The sequence below is a fragment of the Eurosta solidaginis genome, chromosome 2 (genome assembly GCF_040869045.1).
Source record: "Eurosta solidaginis isolate ZX-2024a chromosome 2, ASM4086904v1, whole genome shotgun sequence".
Classification (NCBI taxonomy): domain Eukaryota; kingdom Metazoa; phylum Arthropoda; class Insecta; order Diptera; family Tephritidae; genus Eurosta; species Eurosta solidaginis.
In genome coordinates, this window is record NC_090320.1 from 46736344 (window position 1) to 46757407 (window position 21064).

The 21064-nt window shown below is 35.4% G+C and overlaps 1 protein-coding gene across 9 annotated transcripts in view; it reads left to right on the forward strand.

Moving 5' to 3' along the window:
- The first annotated feature begins 7401 nt into the window (after window positions 1-7401).
- The window catches only part of LOC137239669 (uncharacterized), a 148892-nt gene continuing 135229 nt past the window's right edge, over window positions 7402-21064 (forward strand). Inside the window, exons 1-3 of one of the 9 annotated variants that reach the window (XM_067765227.1) lie at window positions 7454-7749; window positions 8043-8110; window positions 11870-12263. In XM_067765227.1, the coding sequence (XP_067621328.1) occupies window positions 12250-12263 (14 nt within the window). In that variant the 5' untranslated portion in view covers window positions 7454-7749; window positions 8043-8110; window positions 11870-12249. Of the gene's footprint in view, window positions 7750-7769; window positions 7961-8042; window positions 8111-8257; window positions 8372-11869; window positions 12264-21064 lie in introns of those variants that run through there. The other 8 variants (XM_067765226.1, XM_067765228.1, XM_067765229.1 and 5 more) reach the window with 8 other exon arrangements.

Below are 21064 nucleotides of genomic sequence, written 5' to 3' on the forward strand. Positions count from 1 at the left end.
GTATCATTTGCCAAAATTAAAACAGTGCTCAAAGATCGAAAACGAAATTATTCGAACCAAGGCGGGTGCAAAATGCAAAGCGAACTAAACAGCGAAGATCGTGTAGACGCCCTCGTGTACTCGTGAAAATCATGAAATCATATAGGAAAACTAGCTCAAGCTTTATAGCATACATATACTAGATAACTATGTATATTTGTAGAATAGACTAAATGAAAAATGTATTGTCTATGTTTGTCGGGAATTGACTGCAATTATTATAACAAATTTATTTGTAGTAAGGCAATGGAAGTCAAGCGAATGAAAAATTTGGCTTCGGCTAAGAAATTATTTTTTATCGGAACCCGCCTACGGAAGCATAGGAAGAGAGCGGCCCCGACTCCACTGGAAGGGCCAGCTGTTAAACGATTTAAACTCCATTGGTACTACAAAACAAGAAGACTTCGTTTATTTGGGAACCAGCATCAACACTAGCAACAACATCAGCACTGAAATCCAGCGAAGAATCAATCTTGCCAATAAATGCTACTTTGGACTAGGTAGGCAATTGAAAAGTAAAGTCCTCTCTCGGCGAACGAAAATCATACTCTACAAGTCACTTACCGTACCCGTCCTGCTATATGGGGCAGAAGCATGGACCATGACAACAGCAGATGAAGCGGCTTTGGGACTGTTCGAGAGAAAAGTTCTTCGAAAGATTTATGGACCTATACGCATTGGCGATGGCGAATACCGAAGAACATTTAATGATGAGCTGAAGAGCTATACGCAGACATCCACATAGTCCAGCAAATTAAAACGCAGCGGCTGCGCTGGCTAAGCCATGTTATGCGAATGAAAGATGATGGTCCGGCTAAGAAAGTGTTTCTATCGGAACCCGCCTATGGAAGCAGAGGTAGAGGGCGGACCCCACTCCATTGGAACGACCAGGTGGAAAACGATTTAAACTCCCTTGGTGTGACCAATTGGCGTCGGTTGGCGGAGCGAAGGAGCGACTGGCGCGCCTTCTTGGACAGCCATAACCGTTTATACGGTTAAGCACCAATTAAGTAAGTAAGTACTACAAATTGGCGCCAGTTAGCACAGGAAAGCGAGTGGAGCGCCTTGTTGGATGACCATAACCGTTTAAACGATTAAGCGCCAATTAAGCTATTGAGTAAGTAGTAATGGAAGTAAGGTTGGGTTGAACTGGCCGGTTCATGTGTACCTCATATACACTGAATGAGACCGCAGTGTTACCACAAGTTTATTTAACGACCAAACTGAAAACTCCTATCAAGAACCATGACCTATGTTATAAAATAATCACGTCCTCTTGGAAAATACTGTGAGCTTTCTAGGAACTATGCCACTTGCTGCTTTTACATCTCACAGCTGTATCATTCCTAATAGCTGGAGTCTTAGCCGGGCAAGCGCAGGGCATGAGCACAAAGCGTACTCAATCGTGCTGGAAGTAAAGTTTCCTAACAATTATTATTATTATTATTATAGTCGATAATCGAATATAAATAAAACTTGTATTAACTGAAGAAAGTCAGAACTGGCATCTATTATTGGGAACTACATCAAGTAGCCTGATTGCGCCTTAAATGGACTTTTCCGCGACAGCTGGCTTTCTAATTTTTTCTTTTCGCATCTATTTCGCATAAGTCGTATAGATATAGAATGGACTACAGAGTCCCATGCCTGAGCTTCGAAAAATATCTTGGAGCCACAATAGACACAGAGGGTTGGCGCCAGCGTGCGGCAATACCATGGTTCCAAGCTAATGGAAGGAGTCGGGTCTGCTGCTTAAAAGTGGAGCCTACCGGCTGCCAGATAACTGCAGTGGCTTTTAGACGAATACTGTATACGCGAAAAAAATAGCAGAAATTTTGAAGGAAGCGTGCCTAAGCTGCAGTCGCTTTAATCTATATATTGATAGTCAGGCGGCGATCAAGCAAATCATCTCACGGAGTACTTGATCAAGGAAAAATAATGGGGTATACTTCGATCAGGCCCTAGGGCCAAAAAAATAATTTTCGAGCCTGCGAAAAAAAAAAATTGCCAAAGGGTAAATTTTTCGACAAAAAAACACTTTCCAAAACCCAAAAAACATTTTTTTTTTTCAAGAAACTGTTGTAAAAACGTTGGCGATAACAGTTAAAAGAAAAATATTTTTTGGGATTTGGAGAGTGTTTTGGTCGAAAAATTAACCCTTTCGTCATTTTTTTTTTGCAGGCTCGCAAATTATTTTTTTGGGTATGCGTAGTGGAACTTTTTTTCCTGAGCCCAAATCGTATCGAAAAATCGATGGCGCGATATCGGTTAATAAATTTACCCAGCTTAATGTACATACTATGTCATGTGTAATGTAATTGGAAGTGTTGTATGCTATAACTAGATTCCAAAAGGAGGCACGTGCCACTACGCTTTGCTTACGATCTTATGACTTATTGGAAGGACGGTCGCCTTATTGCTATTCACGCTTTGTAATTTCACTATTTCTTATGTATCTAAATTTATTTTTAACTTTTATACCCAGCATGTACTTGTACACAAGGGTATTATAACTTTGACGATTGTAACTAAAGGCAAAGTATCGAGATAGATAAAGGCTTACTTATATCAAAATTATTAGGATCGAAAAAGATATGGATTGAGCTATGTTTTTTCGTCGGACCATTAACATGATTATTTGAGCAAAAGTTAAGATATCTCAACGAGATTTGGTATACTAGCTTATCTGAATCCAGAATAGATTGGTATTGAAAAATGACAAAGTCGAACGACAACCCACCCGCCCATTTCTCTCGATATAGAAAGCTTCGAAAAATACAATAATTTAAAATTAAAGGCCGAGGAAACTTGATACGTATCTTTATCTTATGATGGAAGATATAAATTTGGTAAAATTTTGGAAAACGGGCCCACATTAAGAAGAAGAAAATTTAAATGGTTTGCAAGCCGTAAATCGTATGCCGCTGAAGGTATTGTGGCGAATATTAGCAGTTCTATAAATCACTATGCTGCTACTAAATAAACGCACAACAACAATAAAGCGAGCAGCCAAACTTATGTACATGAACACATCCAAGCAAGCATCCATACATACACATAACCAGCAGACTGAAGCAGCGAGATAATTTCACATACACATACATATGTAGTCAGCAGATAAGAGTGAAGAAGAAAGGGAAACAATCACACATCACGTTATCATCAGCTAAGAGCAGAAGTTGTTACTCACACATACATCCGCATATAGCTAAATAACCAAGTATGAGATACAACTGTTCCAGAAGACATGTTCGTGAAAAGTCTAGACGTTAGGAGAAATATGCGAACGAGGCAACAGAGAGTATAAAAGCAGCACAAACTGAGGAATAATGAATCAGTTTGATTTTAACACGCTTTAGCGAAGTACGCGAGTATTGCTGTAATTAAAGACTATTTTGCCATACTGAATATTGACGTTAGTTATTCGAAAGTTCAGCGATTCGAACGTTAACAGAAGGTGCATAAGTGTCAGAAATTTCTCAAAATTCGTTACAATATCATGTTGAAGGTTGTATACACATTGTCAAATAAACAAAACCTTTTGGCGACCGCGTCCACTTTAAAAAAAAATTTTTTAAGTCTAAAGGTTCCAAAAAAATTTCCAATATCTTTGCGGTATATAACTAAATTACACCGATATTTGGTGTACCGAGGTATGACAACTAGAGAATTTTTGAAAGGTCATCTCTCAATAGTTCTATTAATGTCCTAAAACGAATAAAAAACGAACAATCCTAACGAAATTTGTTGTCTGGATTGTGTTTATGACAAAAACTGTTTCTTGTAAAAATCGAAATGGGCTTTTCTGAACTCAAAATGTATTTCGAAAAATGAGACAATAGTTTTGAAAAATGGGCGTGGGCCTCCCAAACTCAGTAGAAGAAAATTTTAAATAAAAATGTGCGCAAGCATTTTGCAACTTGGCAGAACTATGGTTCTTAGGAGTATATATTTTTTTAAAGCTGCCTAAAATGTTTATCATTACAAATTTGACAATATATTTATGGAACGTGAAAAATAAATAAATTTTATTAAAAAAATAAATACTTGGCGGGATTTCATTGGTCTGAGAAGCTTTTCATGGCAGAAATACACTCATAGTAATTGCCAAATCACTGCCGGGGGGCGTAACCTCTTATAAAAATTTTTTCTAATTGAAAGAACTTGCTCCTAAATTTTTAGTGTTTCTTTGCCCGTGGCTCGAATCCACGATCATAACAATTAGTATTCGGGATATTTCTCTTCAAATATATTTGTAGTACATGCATGGCACACACCTGGGTATATAATGTTCGGTTTCGGCTAAGCTTCCTTATTTATGTTTTAATGGACTTACGAATGTATATTATGTATTTTTGTTTCTGCTTCTTTTATACCATTCGTGAAAATAAAATGGTATATTAAGTTTGGTCCCAAATCGAAAATTGGAAGTCCCTTAAGACAAGAGATAGATCCACTAATACATACACCGAAATGGTTAGCATGACGGGCTGAGCTTAGGTTGAGCTTAGGCCGGTCAATAAAGACCTCACATAGACTGAAAGTGTCCATAGTGTTACCCGCTGAGCTTATTTGGTCATGTCTATCTGTCCGTCTGCCCTTCAATTTTAAAGATGTCTTGATAAAATTTTGTGAGCTGGTATATTTTGGCATCCGATTAAACATTTTTGCAATTTCTTCTGGACTTTAACAGCTAGAAGCTCGAATTCTCACCAGATACCTTCATATTATGGCATACATTATTGTCTTCAAAAATCGTCAAGATTGATGAAATGTATAATATGTGTGCCACATAGCCATATAGTTCACATTTTATAAATTTTTCAACTTTCATCACATTATTATACATCACCATTCATGAAAGGCACATCCGATGACAGTCCCATCCTTACTTGTTTTATTTTAGAAATTCATTGTAAAATGTTTTTTTTTTTTCGTGAAATGTTTGAAAAGGTCTGTTTGTAAATCATCTTCTAAGTAACATGTCCGTGGAATACTTGGCCTTCAATATGACAGCCCAAGTACACTTAGCTAAATTTTTGGGCAATTATCATTTATATATGCGATACAGATACAGATAATTGTAACAACTTTCAAAATACTCAGGCACAGTGTAAAGATATATAAAGGAAATGATAAGTATTTTTGCAGTTAACAAAAATTTTTCCATCGAAGTTTACTTAAAAAGTTCAAAAGCTAACTTATAAAAACGAAGGAATGATGTTTACATAACAAGCCCAGAAACTAGCTCATATAGAAGTATTCGAGTGTTAATATTGATTTGCTATTAAAGTTTATTAAAGAAATATTTAGTTATTCGTTCGGTATTTTGAAACATTTCACGACCATTTCCGGATAACCGAATAAGGATATCGAGATAAGTTCAAAACCAATTCTGGGTTGGGAGCTCTCGTTATCAGTTTGGCACTGTTTCTAGACAGACCTATTTCGGGATGGTTTTTAAGACTTGGTCAATTGGTTGGTTGGTTGCTGTGCTGCCCGCCCGCAGAGACCCAACCCAAGTAGGCACCATCTTGACGCAAGTTTTCCTTAAACCAATTGCATAATGTACACTGTGCGCTTACGCAAACCATGTGGTTAGATAAATAAACCCTTCGACGTCCTTTATGGAGCATTTTCACACCTTCCCTGCATCACAAAATTGCCAAGAATTCAGACCATCACGTTCGCCAGAGCTGCGCATTCGCAGAGAAAATGGGTGACTGTCTCCTTACAACCATTCATACTACAGCTTTGGCAACTCTCGTTAAATGGGATTCATATACGCCCCGCATGTGGGCCAAATAGCCATTGGCATATTCAGTAGAGACCTTGTTTTCTCTAGTTATAGACAGGCCATGTTTGCTTGGCGATTCATAGGTATGCGTAGAGTGACAATCGCGAATTGCGGTTTTTGTTTAGATTGATAAGAATATCACTCTTTATTGTTTAAAGCGGCTGGTGCACGGTGACTGCCCCAGAGGTGCCTAACGATGCATCGATCTTTGGCAGTTCATCCGCTTTTTCATTGCCGTCAATGTTTCTGTGACTGGGTACCCAAGTGAGCAAAATAGGTGCAAGGTTTTCTCCTTCGCTTAACGCCCCTTTACAGTTTTCGACGGCCTTAGAGAACGTACATATATGCTGAAAATTGTGCTCTGAGCGCTGATTGGTTGTACAAGTATATGCGTATCCCACCGTCGGTTACCCGATTCTCTAACAGGAAAATACAGGTCCCCCCTCATTTCACGACTTTTGGCTGTTCGGAGAAAACCGTTGCGTAAACACCGCAGGCCATTTTGGACCCCTCAGTGTAGAGTCAGGTTACGCCCTCTTTCTAAACTTTGTCGACTGACTAATCCGTTCTTGAAGAAAACCTCACCTTGAAATTCTTGTCAAAGTTCAATGTGGGTGATAAGTAATCTGATGAAGCATTCTTAGGATACCGCTGTGAACATATAGCGTTTCAACTTCTAAACTACGTAAGTCTGATGGTTGAGCTGGTAGCTGTCAGGCATATGTGGGTGTGCAATGACAGCTATGGCAGCTGGTTAAGCATAACATTTAGCACCTCCGTCGGTCTCGACCTAAGTTCTTCTGTTACCTGCGCGCATTCTGCCTTCTGTATCTTATTTAGTTTCTTCGGGTTGTATAGCTTGTCTATCACTTATTTAGGACAATTTTTCTTATACAAAATTAGCTGGAAAAAAACCTAAATAAACTCGAAATAGTCTCTAAATAATCACGGACTAAGCTAGGCATAACACAGAAATGATCTCAAACTATTCCGGAAAAGTACTCTAGTGACAAATGTCGTATTTGTAAAAATAAATATTGGCCAACAAACTGTTCGTCTTCGCATCCAACATGAATTGTTCATACATTTATTTTAAAAGTAAAGGATTATTTTAATCTTAACATAATTATAAATAAGACAGAGAATTAAAACCTTTGCAGACTTTTCCCCAAACTTAAAATAATACCTCACACGCTTAGATATTCTTTAAATTTACTCGCGACTACTGAGTACTACAAACAAATCTCTGCAACAACAAAAACTCACAAAATTGTTTTTTATTATTTCCTTTTTCTAGCTTTACATTTTCCGAAATCTTTTCATTTATTTATATTATGTATGCATTTATTTAGCTTTCGGCCGAGAATCTCGCGAGCAAAAGTTTTCATGAGTTTTCCAACATGGCCAATATACAACACACACACATACACACAGCCAAACACACACATTGCAGTATAAACAAATACAACTCACTCAATATATGTATATTTGTATGTACTACATATTTAAATTTTCTATATATTTCTATATATAAACGCTCGCAAACTTGCCGCTTGACCGAAGCGCACGAAAATTTTTGAATAAAATTGAAAATTTTTTTCGGCTAAAACATTTGGGAAAATTTTCTGCGATTTCAGTGCGAGTTGGGCTACTTGAAGAAACGCGTTGGTTTTTCTGAGTGAGAATCATCACCGAAACAAAAAAAAAAAAAAAAATTCTAAAGCAGATGAAAAAGAGAATAGATTTTAATTTAAAAATTAAGATAATTTAAAAAATTATTGCAGTTTGGTGAAAAGAATATCAACACAAAAAAGAAATACCCAAAATATTGAGAAATAATAAACGTAACGTCTGTCATTGCATTCGAATTCGAAAAAGTTATTTGCGAATTCTTTGCAATCGTGTGAGAAAAAGTATGTAAAATGTCAGCAAGTATAAAACTAAAAATAGCAGCAAGAAAAATTACAGAATTAAAGCACATTTATTTGATTTGTGAAAAAATATTTACTATATAACCGTTTTTGCTGAGAAAAAATTTTAAAATTTTGAATTTTTACAAACAAAAAATTGGTTGCGTATAGAAAATGCGAAATTAAAAAAAAAGTGGAAATTTTATATAAATTGGTATTTTTTTACAAAAAACAAAAAAAAAAAATGATTTTGTGTGAAAAAAGGCAAATTTTTTTAAAGATTCTCGATTTTTTAGGTACAATAAAGATTTTTGAAGGGGATAGTCAAGTTTTGCCCGAATTTGTATGTTGAACAAAAAAATATGTATGTACATATGTATATGTTGTCATGTTGAAAATGTGAAAGATTTTAATAAGTTTGAATTTTGAACAAAAAAAAGTATTGAAGCAGTGAAAATAGTTAATGAAATAAAACTATTGGATTATATGATTAAGTGAAGCACTTTTTCAGGAAACGACGCATAACTCAACAATTTAAACTAACAAAAAATTATGTGGAAAAAATCGTGAAAAATAAATATTATTGTGAGCTCATGGAAAAAGCTAAAATGAAAACTCTATAGAGGTGGAAGCGTTACTACCTATACTTTTTTCAATATGGTTACACATCTGAAAATATTCGTTTTTTTCGTTCAATTGAATAATGAAGAAAAACTCTACAGCTCGAAAAAATATAATGCAAAAATTTTGTTCTGAATTGCCGCGCGATAAATAGGAACAGCCTAATATTTTAATGAAGCACTATCGTACCTGGCAGACTTTTCCTGCCTTTTATTTGAAAATTGTCCTTCTAACACTCTCTAGATCATTGAGTAGACTATAACTTTCCAACTATTTCTTTCATTACTTCATCTTATTCCTGTTCTTTCCTTATACACTTTATATCCATTTCCTTCTCATTCTAATTCTCCTTCTCACTCTCAAAATTTTATATAGCCAGAAATATACCGATTGAACCCACCCCGAAAATTTTGTGGCGATAAACTGGGTACTTTGGACGCCTATAAAACACTCACATATCCATTTTTATAGTCAGCTGAGCAGAGCTCACAGAGTATATTAATTTTGTTCGCATAACGGTACCCTGTAACAGCATAAACTAATCGAGATAGATATAGACTTCTATATATCAAAACGATGTGGGCGAAAAAAGAAATTTATTTAGCCATGTCCGTCCGTCCGTCCGTCCGTAAACACGATAACTTGAGCAAATTTTGAGGTATCTTGATGAAATATGGTATGTAGGTTCCTGGGCACTCATCCAAGATCGCTATTTAAAATGAATGAAAACGGACTACAACCACGCCCACTTTTTCGATATCGAAAATTTCGAAAAACCGAAAAAGTGCGATAATTCATTACCAAAGACGGATAAAGCGATGGGACTATGTAGGTGGGTTGAACTTATGACGCAAAATGGAATATTAGTAAAATGTGGACAATGGGCGTGGCACCGCCCACTTTTGAAAGAAGGTTTTTGTAAGAAGGAATGTAAGTAAAATTTTAACAAAAAATTGAATATCTTTACAGTATATAAGTAAATTATCTCAACATTCAACTCCAGTAATGATATGGTGCAACATTATACAAAGATAAAAGAAAATTTCAAAATGGGCGTGGCTCCGCCCCTTTTCATTTAATTTGTCTAGAATACTCTTAATGCCACAGTCGAACAAAAATTTACCAATCCTTGTGAAATTTGGTAAGGGCATAGCTTCTATGACGATAACTGTTTTCTGTGAAAATGGGCGAAATCGGTCGAAGCCATGCCCAGTTTTTACACACAGTCGACCGTCTGTCCTTCCGCTCGGCCGTTAACACGATAGCTTGGACAAAAATCGATATACCTTTACTAAACTTAGTTCACGTACTTATCTGAACTCACTTTATCTTGGTATTAAAAATGGGCGAAATCCGACTATGACCACGCCCACTTTTTCGATATCGAAAATTTCGAAAAATTAAAAAAAATGCTATAATTCTATACCAAATACGAAAAAAGGGATGACACATGGTGGTTGGATTGTTTTTTTGACGCAAAATATAACTTTAGAAAAAACTTTGTAAAATAGGTGTGACACCTACCATATTAAGTAGAAGAAAATGAAAAAGTTTCGCAGGGCGAAATTAAAAGCCCTTGGAATCATGGCAGGAATACTGTTCGTGGTAATACATATATAAATAAATAAGCGACACCCGACAGATGATGTTCTGGGTCACCCTGGTCCACATTTTGGTCGATATCTCGAAAACGCCTTCTTATATACAGCTAAGGTCCACTCCCTTTTAAAATACTCATTAACACCTTTCATTGGATACCCATATCGTACATACACATTATAGAGTCACCCCTGGTCCACCTTTATGGTGATATCTCGAAAAGGCGTCCACCTATAGAACTATGGCCTACGCCCTTTTAAAATACTCCTTAATACCTTCCATTTGATTCCCATGTCATACAAACACATTCCAGGGTTACCCTAGGTTCATTTTCCTAAAAGGTGATTTTCCCTTATTTTGTCTCCAAACCTCTCAGCTGAGTATATAATGTTCGGTTACACCCGAACTTAGCCTTCCTTGTTATTTTTAAGATTATAAGCTTCGGATCATGGAAAATACTGAAAAGCTGACCACTGGCGACTTCGACCTTCACATTCCATATCGGAAAAAATTGCAAAAAGTTATTGAAAAATTGTAAGTTAATTCGTGTGCAAAGACTGACTGCGATTGATCTGAGTGATTTTTCAGCTCGGACTTTTCATTACTTCGTCAGATGTTTCTTGTCTAAAGGCAATTGGAAATAACAAGGCATATCAAGTCATCATTTTAGGTTGGGTTGAAGTGGCCGGTCAATAAAGACCTCACTTAGAATGAATGTGTCCAGAATTTGTTTTACGACCAAACCCTGTTGTTTGACGAAGACCCTAATCAGCTGTCAGGACTTATGATATAGAATAAATTCGTCCTCTTGGCAAACACTTGAAGTTTTCTAGGATCTAGCTTAATTTTTGGCTCGAGATCTGGCAACTCTGCTGCTCCTTATAGCTAAGTAAGAGCATACTATTTACCCTACTTTCAGAATAGGGCAAAAAGAGAATTTGCAGGCAAATACTGTTGTTTGCAGTTGTAAACGTATGTCTAAATGCAATCCGCGCCAAAGCGAGTGCGTACCACTTAACGTCTGTTGGCACCTACGACTCAACAGAGAAAGGTGATGCATTACTTACATAATTGGCGCTTAACCGATTAAACGGTTATGAACTTAAATTTTCATTAGAGTGTGATTTTACGTGGCGGAAAGCGTTTCTGTGGCCCAAATTCAATCCCATTTTTTCCTTGTCTTTACGAATTTTTTGGATATTTTTTTTGGTGTAAGCCGTTAAATGTTATTAAGACGTTTTTAAAGAAAAACGTTTTATAAGGAAGTACTTATAGATATTAGAGAAAAAAATTTCAAAGTTACTAGAACATGTTTCTGAATTTCACTTCTTCATCGGCTAGCTTCTCGGGAGCTGAGCATTGAACTCGAAATCTCCAACAGTCATACTTTATTCTAGAAGTATCCACTCAGCCATATGAATGTCCCGCTGCTCGCTTTGCAATTGGTCTCTAAGTGTTGTCTTTGTGTTGCTATTCCTTTATTCACCATTTAGGTACATACTAATTCTAAATGCTTTTTAATCTAAAGTGTGTGGAATAGTTATAGGCGCGCTCCAAAAGCTTACTTAGCATTGCTTTTATAAGCAGTATTTTCGCTGTTGACTATTATATTAATATTATTGTATAAAAGCAATTTGAGCATGTCTCGCTATTTAAATACGGAAATACTTATAATTAACTTGTTCTTTGACATTTTCTGAAATACTTTTTCTTTAAGAAATGTAGGAATTGCAACACTTTGGTTTGAACTGAAAAGAAAAAATGCATCATTTAAACAAAAATTGGTTTTTTAAACTAGTTTAGTTAAAATGACACATTTTTGTTTGTCTTATTTTAATTTTGGTCTGAATTCATTGTGTTTTTTATATATATCGTACTATAACTTTTCTTTCTGCGATTTTAGTGATTCGGTGATTAGTTTCTTGCTCAAGAACAAAACATAGCAGAATTAAAAAATAAAAAACAACGCAAAATAACGCAATCTAAGTAATCTTTTGTGAAGATAAAAAAAAAATACTAACAAAAAAAAGTGCATTAAGTTAAAATTAACATTTTTCGTAAGAATACAAAACGATAGAAAAGAGAAAACTTAGAAGCAATTGATAAAAATTGCGAAAAAGTGCTTGTGCCTGGTTGTTTGTTGTCAACCAAATCAACACAAAAACCAGAAGGACGCAACGAATAATTAACCCAAAACTTGGCAAAACTTTTAAACTTTTGCTAAGAAATAAAAGAAAGATAAAATCAAACGCATACAAGGAGTAGAACAAGCAGAAGAGAGAAATGAACTCAGCGGGGTAAGTTATAATTTAATCTATTTTATTTAATACTTTGACTTTTGGTTAAGGGAAATAAATAGAAATAAATAGATTAAGAAAAAACAATATATAAAAAGGAAAATGACATAACTCACAGCTTATGGTGCGATCAAATATATACTTTTTTTTCGTGCGACAATTCGCACAATTTTCACGATATTTGCTGACAAACGAAGCATGGAAAATACTATGCAACCGGAACATTACACTGAAAAAAAAAACAGGTAAAATCAACCGATTTACGTCTCAATTCAACCGATATTTCTGCAAATTGTTATACATTACACATAGCTATTGAATCAACTACGCACAAATTGTTGGTTCTAAATTGAGTGTTTAAAAAGTTCAACAAAAAGAAAGTGCGTCAGTTGTAAGCCACAGCACCGTTAAAAAAAACTACTTGCGGCAACCCCGGTCAGAAATATTCAGGATTTTCAGTATGGTAGTCGTAGCACTATACCATCACACTACCGAAGCCGCCTAGCTCTGCTCTCTTAACTAACAATCATTAATGCTACCCTAAGGCCCGGTTTTTCAGTACAAGTTCAACTCGGCTTGTCAGCTAAACTAAGATTAAACTTACTGTGCAATTTTCAGTCCATTTTAACTGAAGTTTAAGCTGAGCTTAAGCGTCCAATCTAGCAGGGTTAAACTCTAGTAAACATATCGGTGATTTGCGTTTGTTCGAAATGGCGTTGAATATGCCCAACAAGTATTTGAGTTTCAGTACCATTAGAGCTCATGTAGCATACCCCAAAAACCTCAAGAGTTTTTACGAAACACTGCCTCAACTTGAGAATCATAGTGTACTCAGAAATGGAGGGAATTTTTTATAAAGCGAAAAATTATATTACTTAAGTCGAAAAATGATAGTTCCCAAGTTGTGGTTCTTTGACTGGACTCAAATGTAAGATTCCAATACTACAGTATTTTCACGAAAATAAAATAAAATATATATGATTTGCTTTTGATAAATTACGCTTCATAACTGCTATCAATCTATTTCTCACAGTAAATAGGTGTTTCCTTTGGTGATACCACCTGGGAGATTTTTTTTCAACTTCACCTCAACTCGATATCCAATGTAGCATATCAACGGGAGAAACGTGCTGAATATTCATTTGAGAACTGTACTTTCTCAAACTATCCCAAAGGTTGGATAATAATTTGAAAATGATAATGACGTTGGAGATCAACTCGAGAACTATAAATTTTATAAAATTTCTCAATGGTTCGATAGTGATTGGAGAATGAAGTTGAATATCAACTTGAGAACTATAATGCAATAACGATGTTGGATATCACTTCTGAAATTAGATATATATTTCGCTGGAGAAATATCCTTTAAATATTTATTGGGTAAACAAAATCCAGCTGTTGTCGTATTTACAAATTTTCTAGATAATAAAAAACCAATGTTGCCGTACAAAAAAGCCTACCACAAAGGCGGCCTTAAACTGTGACTGAAAAACTGCTCAGTAGTTTAACTGGAGTTTAAATTTGACTAGAGTTTAAGCAACCTTAGTTTAAGCTAAGCAACTACTGAAAATGAGGGCCTAAAAATATCATTTAAAACTGTTGAATGAATATATTTCCAATCGCACTAGAATAACAGTTTTGGAAAAGTATACATGTATATACAATATTAACCGATATCGCGCCATCGATTTTTCGATAGGATTTGGGCTCAGGAAAAAAGTTCCACTACGCATACCCAAAAAATAATATTCGAGCCTGCGAAATTTCAGTTTTTTTTTACTTGTTTCGACTTTGATTTTTAAGGTTTTTTTCATGACCTACTAAAAAATTTTTAATCTTAATATATAAAAAACACGTGTCACAGGTTTGAGGCCAATGGACTCCTTAACTACTGAACCAATTTTGAATTTGTTTTGCACCTCGTGTGTAGTTTGATATAACTTGAAATATAGGATAAGTTAAATCTCAGCTTATAGTCGCAATATTATTTTATTGCAATTTTTTTTATTTGTTTATACGTAATATTAAAATGTTACGTATACGCAGTGGTACTCATATTTTTAGGTGGTGCGGATATACTTCTGTGTAATTGCTTGGTGTTTAATTAAACAACCTGCTTATCAATAAAATATATTATAGCGAATGATATGAAGTATAGCACACCGCCAGGCCCGCCGAGAGGGGGGGGGTTTCTGAGAGGGCCCGCGATTTAGAGGTACTATGACATTTTTTTAATACAGGAGAGTCTTTAGTTGTTCCATGTGCAATTTTTAAGCCGAACTTCAAAAGCAACGAAAATCTAAAATGTGTGTTAGTTGGTCGCCGGTGTTTGAAGAGATGCGTTGGTCGATTTTGTTCAAACTTTCACACAAGTTGCGTAAACCTCACGCGGTGGTTACTACAGGTACAGGGTATCGAGATATAGGCCAAAACGTGGGCCAGTGAATGCCTAGACAGTGGTTATACAATATGGATATCAAATGAAAGCTGTTGATGAGTGCTTTGGTACAGAGTAATATATTATCCAGAGACGGCCTGGGACTGGGATTAGGACTAGGACTGGGACTGAAACTCGGAGTGGGACTGGGACTGAGACTCTGAGTAGGACTGGGACTGGGACTGGAATAAAATACATACCACATTCTGGGACAGGCAATAAGGGATGCAGAAGAATGAGAAGGAATTGAGAGAAGAGAAAAGAGAGAAGGAGATTGAGAAAGAGATAGAATGAGACGAAGATGGAGATAGATGAAGCGAAAAAGATGGAGGGAGGAGTGAATAAAAGGATTGGAAAAAGTGAAGAGGGGGGGAGGGCATAGTCAGACGGAAAAAGCTTACTAAAATGTATGCAGATAGGCCAAATTTAGGGCAGGACAACGTCTGCCGGGTCTTCTAGTTTGATTGTAAAATTTTCATGTATACGCTGTCCGACCCAAAGATGTACGCTAAAAACATTGGCGATAACAGTTAAAAAAAGATATATAACGTTGGCGATAACAGTTTTTTGAAAAAAAAAAAAAAATATTTCAAAAAACTGTTATCGCCAACGTTTTTAGCGGACATTTTTGGGTCGGACAGGGTATACATATGAAAATTTGTTTAGTAGGTCATGAAAAAAACCTTAAAAATCAAAGTGGAAAAAAAGTAAAAATTGAAATTTCGCATGCTCGCAAATTATTTTTTTGGGTATGCGTAGTCGAACTTTTATTCCTGAGCCCAAATCCTATCGAAAAATCGATGGTGCGATATCGGTTAACTTTCGTCCATACAAATCGACCCACTCTAATATACAACTCCTTCACATATACCTAATCTCATATGCAAATAATACATATGTAAGACAACTTATGCTGCCAATAATTAAGGCGCGTATCTTATACATATAGTATATTTTATATAATAAAAATATTTTTTTTTTACTCTACATTTCTTTTTTGACTTTGAAGGCCAACAACGCCCACAATACCAGGGCCGACACTGCCGGCATGCTACCGCAATTATTGTGATTTTGTTGGTTGATGCGTTGCCTCAGTTGGCATTGCTCGGCATCTGAGCGTTTGTTGTAGCATGGGTGGCGTGTGCGCCAGTGATGTTTTAGCGAGTAATTAAAATTGAAATAAATAAATAGAAAATACAAGCGTACAAAAAAAAAAGATAATATAATAAATTAATACAAATGATGTTATTTGCTTGTTGTATATCAAAATGTTACTTCAGAAACTTAAAAATAGCTCTTTTATATACAGTGGCACAAAATATTAGCACTCGCATATAAAAGCGAGTTTTGAGCATTTAAAGTATGTATTTGCCTTACTAACTTTTACTTAATCTTATTCACAAATATCGTTAACGCTGCAATAAGCTTAACTCTCGAAATATTCGAAAATCTGCAAATTATTCACGAAATTTTGAATGTTTACCCTAAGTAAAACAATATTGGGAGATATTTTGACTCAGTGTTTGCCTTTGCTGTTCCAGAGCAGAAGAGTAAAAACTCCAAACGAAATGCAATTTGTAGCGGAGTGAGAGCAATACAAAAAAATTAAAGTTATTTCCTCTGTTTGGTATTTGTATGCTGGAGCTGATGTGATGTTGTTGTTTTTGTACTTATGGTTTTATTTATCGGTTTTCAAATTGTTGTTGTATCATCTTATTTTCGTTGTTATTATTATTTTATAGGGACACTGACCTCTGTTTCCACGGTTGTATTGCAAGTTGTTGTAGTCAAGTAGCAGAGTGAAAAAAGACAAAGTTCTGCATAACAATGGCCAAAATAGCAAAGAGTTCAACAATTTTTTTTGATGGCTTCCACCCCGCTACAAAAAGCATTTCGTTTGCTCGTAGCAGAGCATAAGAAATGCTATCACTTTTTTACCACGGCTCTGCTCCATGCTCTGCTCATGTTCAGAGTCGGAGCAATAGCAACGAATGTGCAAGTTTCAAGTGCCCACCAAAACTAGAGCTTACAATTCCTACTTGAACTTAAGCGAGAAGTTCGAGATCTTAGCCTCTCGCGAAAATCTCTAATCTCTAAATATTGGCAAAGGTTGCGAGCTTCACGACACTGATAAATCAGCTTCTCAAGAGATTTCAGAATCTTGAAATACTCGTAAAGCTCGCAAGGTTGTCGCCATTAAATGTACTCGCTGTATTTGCTGTAGTATATGATATGGAACATTTTTAAAATGTTTTGGAAGTTAGTTAGCAATGATTTAATGGGTGTTTCCCAGTATGGAGGTCAGTTCATTTGAGTTGCATTTTATCAGTTTACACTTTTGAACAGCTCTTCTTCTGACGTTGATAGTCGAAAAGAATTTCGATGTCGACAATTTCGAAAAACACAAAAAGTGCGATAATTCATTACCAAATACGGACAAAGCGATGAAACTTGGTAGGTGAGACGCAAAATAGAAAATTAGTAAAACTTTGGACAATGGGCGTAGCACCGCCCACTTTTAAAAGAAGGTAATTTAAAAGTTTTGCAAGCTGTAATTTGGCAGCCGTTGAATATCATGATGAAATTTGGCAGGAACGTTACTCCTATATGTATGCTTAATAAAAATTAGCAAAATGGGAGAACGTCCACGCCCACTTTAAAAAAATTTTTTTTTAAAGTAAAATTTTAACAAAAAATTTAATATAAGTAAATTATGTCAACATTCAACTCCAGTAATGATATGGTGCAACAAAATACAAAAATAAAAGAAAATTTCAAAACGGGCGTGGCTCCGCCCTTTTTCATTTAATTTGTCTAGGATACCATTAATGCCATAAGTCGAACAAAAATTTACCAATCCTTTTGAAATTTGGTAGGGGCATAGATTTTATGACGTTAACTGTTTTCTGTGAAAATGGGCGGAATCGGTTGATGCCACGCCCAGTTTTTATACACAGTCGTCCGTCTGTCCTTCCGCATGGCCGTTAACACGATAACTTGAGCAAAAATCGACATATCTTTAATGAACTTAGTTCACGTGCTTACTTGAGCTCACTTTATCTTGGTGTGAAAAATGAACGAAATCCGACTATGACCACGCCCACTTTTTCGATATCGAAAATTACGAAAAATGAAAAAAATGCCATAATTCTATACCAAATACGAAAAAAGGGATGAAACATGGTAATTGGATTGGTTTATTGACGCAAAATATAACTTTAGAAAAAAACTTTGTAAAATGGGTGTGACACCTACCATATTAAGTAGAAGAAAATGAAAAAGTTCTGCAGGGCGAAATCAAAAGCCCTTGGAATCATGGCAGGAATACTGTTCGTGGTATTACATATATAAATAAATTAGCGGTACCCGACAGATGATGTTATGGGTCACCCTGATCCACATTTTGGTCGATATCTCCAAAACGCCTTCACATATAAAACTACCACCACTCCATTTTAAAACCCTCATTAACACCTTTCATTTGATACCCATATCGTACAAACACATTCTAGAGTCACCCCTGGTCCACCTTTATGGCGATATCTGGAAAAGGCGTCCACCTATAGAACTAAAGCCCACTCCATTTTAAAATACTCATTAACACCTTTCATTTGATACCCATAACGTATAAACAAATTCTAGAGTCAGCCCTGGTCCACCTTTATAGCGATATCCCGAAATGGCGTCCACATATAGAACTATGGCCCACTCCCTTTTAAAATACTCTAATACCTTCCATTTGATACACATGTCATACAAACATATTCCAGGTTTACCCTAGGTTCATTTTCCTACATGGTGATCTTCCCTTATTTTGTCTCCATAGCTCTCAGCTGAGTATGTAATTTTCGGTTACACAAGAACTTAGCCTTCCTTACTTGTTTTAGATTAAATTTTTTCATAAATTTCGTCTTGTATAACTTTGTAAAATTTGCGACCCAAAACTCAACATTCAGTGCGAAAAAATTTCAATTTTAAATATACATATAAAAGCAGATTCAAAAAGAAAAAATGTAAGCAAATTATAAATATTTCATTCTGTTTTCAGCACTTTTGTAAATATTTTTATGCAGAAATTAGGTCAGACGTTTGTTTGTTTTTTTTTTTTTTTTCAAAATAAAAGTGTAACCATTTTTCAATTATGATCGCGAACTGTCAAAGACTTTGACAGTTTCATAATTTGTTTAATTGTTTTCTACTCAAATAAATTATTGTCTCTCATTATGGTGTATATTGGCCTCAACTTAATTAACAGTAAATATTTAAGAAATAACTGTATAAATTAAAAAAATATATAACTGGCGCAATAAGTAATAAATCTGTTGTATAATCTCGTTACCCAAGTTTTGTTTTATCGGCCTATTGATAAAATATTGAAGGTTCGAAACGAGCCCAAGGCCAGAACAATAATTTTTTGTAATGATTATTGTTCTTTTAATTTTTCTATAATTGAAAAATTTTATTTTGTTTTTGGAATAGTAATTACAACATTTTTTTGAATACTTTATCAATAGGCCGATAAAACAAAAACATTTGTTAATAAACCAAGAGCGCTTGGGAAATAAAATAATTGACAATAAACAAATCCAACATTATCAGTGTCTTGCAACAGATGGCGCAACGCTGATTAAATATAGTTGGTAAAGAGGAATAGAAGTAGCAGTTTGTCAGTCACCACCGCTGTATAGCTAAATGGTTAGCGCATCGTGCCTAAAGCGTACTGATTATGAAGGCTTAGCACCCTTCGAAATGGATCCATCTGCGCAACTATGGCAGGTTTTCTGAAAAATTTTCTACTTACTATTCCAAAAACAGAATCAAATTTTTCAATTATAGAAAAATTAAAAAACAATAATTATTACAAAAAATTATTGTTCTGGCCTTGAGCTCGTTTCGAACCTTGAATAATTTATAATAAACTTTTTTTTCTAAAAATTTTGATGTGGCTTTTTTCAGGCCTTGGACCCAGGATTTTCGCCACGGTTGCCACTTCGCACTGTTCTGCTAACTAACAATTACCTATGTCTCCCTAAGAATTTCAAAGGAATTGTTAAAATTACAGATTATATGCTGACATTAATATAAACGTGGCTGTTGTTATGACAGCCATTTCTGTGACACGATAGTCATAAGAAGAAAGTAGTGAACGCCGTGAGCGTAAATTTCTCTTTAAAACTAGCATTAACATAATATTGACAGTCGTGCTGTTGAAATGACCAATAACATCAGTGGTTTTAATAGAAAAATCAGTTAGATTGATTGACAATCTGTAATTTTTACAGATTTTATTTCAGATCAACAATTTTTCTTCCGTTTAAATAACTTAACAAACATGTTTTTTTAACAAAAAAAAACTCGGTTGAATTAACCATAAGGCCATGAATTTTACTGAATGTCTGTTAATTAAAGAATAATAAACCTAATTTGTTGATTTTACCATGATACAAAATATTACAAAGTAAACCCGTTGGGGGCTAAATGACATTTAAAGAAATTCTAAAATTCTTTCTGTACTCACATTTTTAGTCTTTTGTTTTGATTTTATTTTCATTCCAAAAAAAAATAAATAAACAAAAGTAATAATGAGAAAGATTAGCTACACTGTGAATGGACAGCAAGGGGGGAATCTACATGCATCGGTGGGTTAAGTGACGTAGAATAATTCCGAAGTAAGGCATGCCTGCCGTAAAGGGCAACTAAAATCCCAGACCCGATTCGGCTTGAGTGAATTTTCGTGGAATCATTGGACCATTAATAAACAATATAGCTTTGTGCGGCAGGGTAATGTCCTCTATATAGCGAAGCGGAAGTTTTCTATATTAAGGAACGTTCAGCTTCTCATTGAACAAGTAGTTTCTGCAAAATTTCTCCAAACTGACCCACATTTCACAATGCTATTCAAACAGTAACTTCTTTATGGAAAGCTACCGTGCAAATTGAAATTTCCTTTAGTAATTGAGCCTTTTGAGCAGAGTGAATCATTGTTATGTCGACGCCAACAAGGACCACTTTTATGATTAGCAGACATATGAGCTCTGCTTGACATCATAATCGGGCTATTCGAAAAGAGTACCATTAGTCGGAAAGCTAAGCATCAACGAACCAACATCACCTAACTTTGTTGAATCGGTGCTATAGAGGGCTTTGACATCTCTGCTGGTGATGGAAAGTAAACTGCCAGCTGGTGTGATCGAATTTTGGTCAACCCCGAGAAGCCACTGTGTAAATGTGTAAACCAACTAAACAACGTCCAACCACCTAGAAACGATTACCTTTGACCACTATACAGTATTGGATAGGTTGTCGTGGTCGGGCTTTTCAGTCGGCAGTACCTTCTTCTTCCTTCGAGAGATAGCGCAAAATA